Here is a 6,000-nt window from a genome sequence, read left to right as displayed (position 1 = left end):
CCATTTTTAAAAAAAAGTCTACTTTTGTTTGTTAATCTAGGAGATCGACTTTGGGATGGAAAATTGGCCCTTAATTTTGGAATGGAGAAACTCGAAGCCAATTGCCAATTGCATGATGAAGCGAGCTGCATTGATTTTGCCTCTTAGATCATTTGTGGCATAATAGTGTCCTCAATTGAGTTTGTTTCTATGACAAACATATCAATAGGAATAAACACCAGCCAGTCCATTGCCTTGTCTCCTTCCGCACCCAACCCCTACTTGCGCTACAATAGACAGAGTCTAGCCACTTGCAAAACTGGACGAGGACATTGCAGATGGCTGGAGAGAGAGAGAGAGAGAGAGAGAGAGAGAGAGAGAGAGAGAGAGAGAGAGAGCATCCCCGTTCCTTGCACCAGCCCCACCCTCGTGGGCTTGGCCCTGGTCTTCCTTTATAGACCCAACGAAAGGCGGTTAGCAGCACGAGAGTTAAGGGGCATAGCTCCCACATAGCTCTTGTTTGGAAGTTGCGAACACTGTCAGCAAGCCGTCCACCGCCTAACACCTCAATCTCTCGAGAGAACCTCGACTTTCCTCTGCGCTTGAAAAACGAGCATCCTCAACAGATTGGTCCTTTTTTTGGCTAATCGTGGCCACATATTAGTCCGAATTATTAATTTGGTTCAAAACTTTTGCGCTTTCGTGTTTCTTTCTTTACACGCAGAAGTATGCCACAGTAAACATTTAATTGCTGTCCTAAACCCCTAGTGCAAAAATTCTTCGACCGTAATCGCCCGTATCAGTAAGCTTTCAGCAGAGACGTAAGAGTTACAAGCTCCATGAAGAGGTACGTATTGCTTTGCGGCATCTTCAAAACGAGTGAAGAAGCTACTCTGTTTACAGAAAATACCTAACTTTTTCACGTGTAGTTTTCTTTTTCTCTCTCGTTTTCGCAGCTTGATATGTAGCGGTTCTTGAAGGATAGTTCTTATCCATCCGCACAGCAATGGTGCTTCAATTAGCTCTAGGAGCATCCAAGCTTCTTCTCGTTCTGGGTGCTGGTAAGCTGACAGACATCTGTTAAATTAAAGCAAAGGGAAAAACTCAACTGTTTTGTGGGATTTTTGTATTTCTAAATCCATCATCACATAAAGGCTATCGTTTTGATTTCAATAAATAAATATTAAAAGTCTTTAACAATGTACTGAAAGTGAGTACTTGATTTCTTGTGTCAGTATTGATGTGTTCAGGGTTTTTGTTATAGAAAAGTTCTTGTAGATGGTTGGCATCAATGAATATCATGCTTAGTAAATGCTATAAAAGTTTTTAGAGGATTGGCATCAATGGATATCATGCTTAGTATATGCTACAATTTTGACTCGCATAAACAAGTCACAAGTTCAAGTATTAGAACACCAAGAGTTTTGCAATTATGGCTTTCTTTGAACCTTATGAGTAACCCTTCTGTCAACAAGTTTTCTTTAGAAAGTGTTCATTCTCATCATTATGGTACATTTTCAGAGATAATTGCAAATATGTGGGGCTAAAATGCCTTCTATGTAATTATGAGATGTAGGATTCTCTCTACATGGTGATTAGTTCCTCTGGAGAGAGTCATGAAGTGGGCTTACGTTTCTTTCTAGCATGTTCGAGAGTTCTCGTGTCTCTTCATATTTGATCCTAACAATCACCCCCAAAGCTGATCGCTCGTCATTCATTGGGCTGATGTGACTCCCCTTTTTCCCATTGCTCAAATACTTTCTAAAGGCAATCCCTAAGTGGCTGGTTGTACAAGCGTTTTGGCAGCCATTGCTGGAGCCCAACCAGCGTGACATACAACAATCCATTGATTGGTATCTGAAGAGTTATGCCGCTAGAGGGCCATTGAATAGAGTCCATCTTGGAAGGTGTGGATTGAGTAACATTGTTGTACATTCTCATTTATGCATTACATAAGCAAGTAATACGCGAATAATTGGGTGCTTTTGAGAGAGTTAGTGTCAAAGCGCAGCGGAAGGGATTGTGTGTGTATGTGTGTGTGTATATATATATATATATATATATATATATATATATATATATATATATATATATATATATATATATATAGAGAGAGAGAGAGAGAGAGAGAGAGAGAGAGAGAGAGAGAGAGAGAGAGAGAGAGAGAGAGAGAGATTGCATTATCGTCCATAGAGGTCATACATGACCCATGGGATGGGAGACAAACAAAAACAGGGTAGAAGAAAAGGAAAGAAACAAGATCGAGGTGGGGTTGGAGACCCCCTTTGGGAGTTCGAAACTCGTGGATGATGGCCTTACCTCCTCGATAAACTGTCCATTTGCCTTGCTTTCGGGCTTCATCGACCTTCTTGAGCTCAGGCTTTTTTAACCTTGAGTTGATTCGTGGTCAGCTCCTAAGCAATCCAAACATTTGTTCCTTTGAGGAGGCAGGATTGGCACAATAGCCTCAACACCACTCTGTTGCTTCAGATAGGTCTACGACATACTTGTACGGCTGGTATGTCTCTGTAACAAACTTGGACACCCCCAAGTCAAGATTCCACCGGGATACAACAGAGATTCACTTCAAAACAGCTCACAAATTTGATACGGCTCGGCGTTGTTCCGTGCCTAGGGTATTGGCCTCAAAGACTGGCGCCCCTTTCGGTATTTCTTTTTGTATTAGTCTGTGTTCAAAGTACAAGAGAGTGGGTATGTGCTCACTCTCAGACTCTGCGTCTAGATGCTTTGAGAAGTGAAGCCCTGCCTGCTTATTTATAAGTACAAGGGATGCCCAAGAGCAGTGCCCCAAAAGCAGTAACTTAAAAGCAATAGGCCCAAAAACTGCCAGCGAATTCAGCCAGCGCAATTAATGCAAATCCGTACGGAAGGCCACGTCAGCATTGCCAGTGTGATCTGTGTCGTAATTTTTTGAAGTTTCGTACAATGGCCACGTCAGCCCGTTGGTGCATAATGGGGGGGTATGTACTGTTGCCACATGGCAATTTTGCCGCAGCCACTGTGTTTGTGTGTCTAGAAGCCTACCACGTCAATTGTAATCGTCCTCGATTACGCCTGCAAAACAGACAGAGGCCATAAACTGTCTTAGCAGATACTGATTGTTTGTACCGACGCACTAGGCACAACACATCTAGCACACGTACCAATCGACAGTCACATCACCGGACATCACTTGACATCACTTGACATCATAGGACATCACATGATGAATCACATTCAAATTCATTCCAAATCTCAAACCATGATTAATTGGCAACGTATTTAGCAATCGCATCTAGATCTAATCGGGACCTCACAGACGCCCGATTAACTAATCCATATTGCAATCATGTCTATAGAGATTTATGAGACTGAAATGTTGCAATCATTTCGTCTTTCAGTTCCTGCACTCAAATAAGTCAAGTAGAACTCAATCAATATCATATTCATTTTTGGAAATTCCAGTTCATAAAGTCATACAGCAGAATACTGTCAGCCCAACAGTATCCCTGAAACCCAACATCAATGACTCAAAGTATCCCTGAAACCTAAAGTTGAAACAAGAGGATCCCTGTAATCTATCAAGAATATCATCGATCCTCGGAATCGAAAATCTGTTCTTGATGGTGATTTTATTGAGAGCTCTATAATCAATGCACATTCTCCAAGATCCATCTTTCTTCAAAACCAACAACACCGGAGAGCAGTAGGGTGAAGTACTCAGCTGGATAAGACCCTTTTCCAAGAGGTCTTTCACTTGGTTTATAATCTCTTCATTCTGGGCTCAGCTCACACGATAAGGTGGCAGGTTTGGTGGTGTGCTTCCAGGTATCAGATCAATAGTATGATCCTCAGGACGATAAGGTTGCAACTTGCCTGGCAGGCCCTCAGAAAAGCAATTGGCATGAGTGTAGAGAAAATCTTGGCATCCTTTATCAAGTTCAGACATATTTGTCCTGTGTTCATTTAACTCTTTCAAACAGATCGAGTAAACAAACAGACCGGATTTCATTAATTTCGAAACGGTCGAAGCTGATACAATAGGGACAGACTCGCCCTTCAATTTCATATCAAGTACAATTTTTCGGCCCTTTTCATTTGTCAATGTGGCTTTCTTCGCCCGATAATCGAGCTTGGCATTGTTCTTATGGTACCAAGGGACTCCAAAGAGGACATCACAACCTTCAAAGGAAATTATGTAAAAGTCCTCGTGCCCCAAATACCCCTGACAATGCAACCGAAGTTTGCCAATGACAGGTGTAATGGCTATCTTCCGTCCGGGTGCTGCTAGAACTGGCTCTGCTTGTGGTCCCATCTAATCGGGTGTCATCTCGAGCCGCGCGCCAATTCAGGTGAAATGAAGTTGGCCTTGGCTCCTCTATCAAAAAAAATGAGGTCTTCGTGATCTTTCACTTTGCCCCAAGCTCGGCAAAGTTCTGTACTTTCATCAATCGTGCTTGGGTCAGTACCCATGCAATCTGGAACAAATCCTGCTTTCATCTGCCACGTTCCTTAGCTACTCTCGAACTCTCTGGCCCGTCTTCATTCTGTTCTTGCTGTGCCTTTTTAGGGCACTTCGCGGAGACGTGCCCATGTTCCCCGCATCCAAAACACTTCCCCTCTTTGATGTAGTTGGCCCTCTCTCGAAGAGTGAGCCGGGGTCGTGAATCCTTGTCTTTCTTTTCTTGGGAACTCTTTCTCTTTCTACTTTCATTATTAGAAGTCTGTTGGGTTCTCTGAGTCAAGATCTCATCAGTGGGGTAAGTCAAATTGCCCGAGTGTATGGCAAAACCCCGTTCGCATGACCCATGAATTCTTGAATAGAATTTGACTTTTGTTCCAAGCAGTAGTCTTTGATCTTTGTAGGAAGTCCGCAGCAAAACCGCTCAATCTGTTCTTTAAACGAGACCTTCTTAAATGAAGAGGCTGGTAGGAAAAAGCTCCAAAATTTCTCGCAATAAGCGTCTAGAGAATCTCCCTTGGTCATCCGAAGATGATTCCAAGCAGTTCGTATATCTCGTTCGTACTCCCGAGTCAGCCAAGAAGAAATAAAAAGCCTCTTAAACTTCAACCATTTAGCTGGAGCTTCCTTTCTCAATAGAAGGGTGGACCACCATGTTCGAGCATTTCCCTTGAAGAAAGATGTAGCCCTTCGAGTCTTGGAGTGCTTTGAGTAATGCCCTCCTGAGACAGCTATGTCAAACTGCTGTATGAAGGCCAAAGCCCTCGGAGCATCTCGAAATCCAGAAAAAGAGTCAAACTTAATTGACTGTCCAGCTTCTTTTAATTCTCTTACTTTCTTGCTTTTATCTTCGAGGAAGTCATATTGGTTGGCTTTATAAAAATGCTTCTTCTTTGTATAAAACATGTGATCGTTGGAGTCTGAACTGTCTGAGGATGAGTCCTCTGTAGGACTGTCAGAAACTGGGCAAAATTTAGGCTTCTTTCCCTTTTTCTTGCCCTTTCCGAAGCTTTGTTTTTGCTTCGCTTTTTCCCTTTCCTGTCTTCTTCGCTCGAGTCAGAAGAGCTAGAAGAACTGTTAGAAGAAGAAGAAGAAGAAGAAGAAGAAGAAGAAGAAGAATTGGGTAGTTCTTCGAATCGTACACGCTTCTTCTGTTTTCTTGCCGATGCAAGAGAAGATTGACGACCCAAATAACCCAGGAAGTCAGTTCTTTCCTATGCTTTTTCTCATGCTTTTTGGATTTGTTATTTGCGTCCAAAAGCCGACTGATCTGTGTCTGAACAACCACTTGTAATTCTTGCTCTGTAAATATCCTTGGAGAAGGAGGTTTCTTGATTGCCGGTTTGATGGGTGGTTATGTGGCCTTCTGCCACTGGGTGTGTACTTCGGCGAGGGATTACTGAGTCAAAAATTTTGCAAATTTTGGATCCTTCGCAATTTTAATTATCTGCTTCTTCTCGAATTGAGTAGGCCGAGGTGGGCCATACTCTTCCTCTGATTGCTCATGAGAATCTTCTCTGTGATCTCCTGCATTCGCAGATGTAGAAGAAGTCGATTGA

General features: G+C 42.6%; 1 protein-coding gene across 2 annotated transcripts in view; it reads left to right on the top strand.

The window, feature by feature from the left end:
• Positions 1-669: 669 nt before the first annotated feature.
• The window catches only part of LOC147459596 (uncharacterized), a 55,832-nt gene continuing 50,501 nt past the window's right edge, over positions 670-6,000 (top strand). Inside the window, exons 1-2 of one of the 2 annotated variants that reach the window (XM_086510823.1) lie at positions 670-826; positions 936-1,040. In XM_086510823.1, coding sequence (XP_086366949.1) covers positions 986-1,040 — 55 coding nt within the window. In that variant the 5' untranslated portion in view covers positions 670-826; positions 936-985. Of the gene's footprint in view, positions 827-908; positions 1,041-6,000 lie in introns of both variants that reach the window. The other variant, XM_086510822.1, reaches the window with a different exon arrangement.

The sequence above is a fragment of the Adiantum capillus-veneris genome, chromosome 4, assembly GCF_014529385.1.
Source record: "Adiantum capillus-veneris isolate H3 chromosome 4, ASM1452938v2, whole genome shotgun sequence".
In the NCBI taxonomy this organism is placed as follows: domain Eukaryota; kingdom Viridiplantae; phylum Streptophyta; class Polypodiopsida; order Polypodiales; family Pteridaceae; genus Adiantum; species Adiantum capillus-veneris.
Note: the sequence above shows the minus strand (reverse complement) of the source record. Positions and strands in the feature narration are given on the sequence as shown.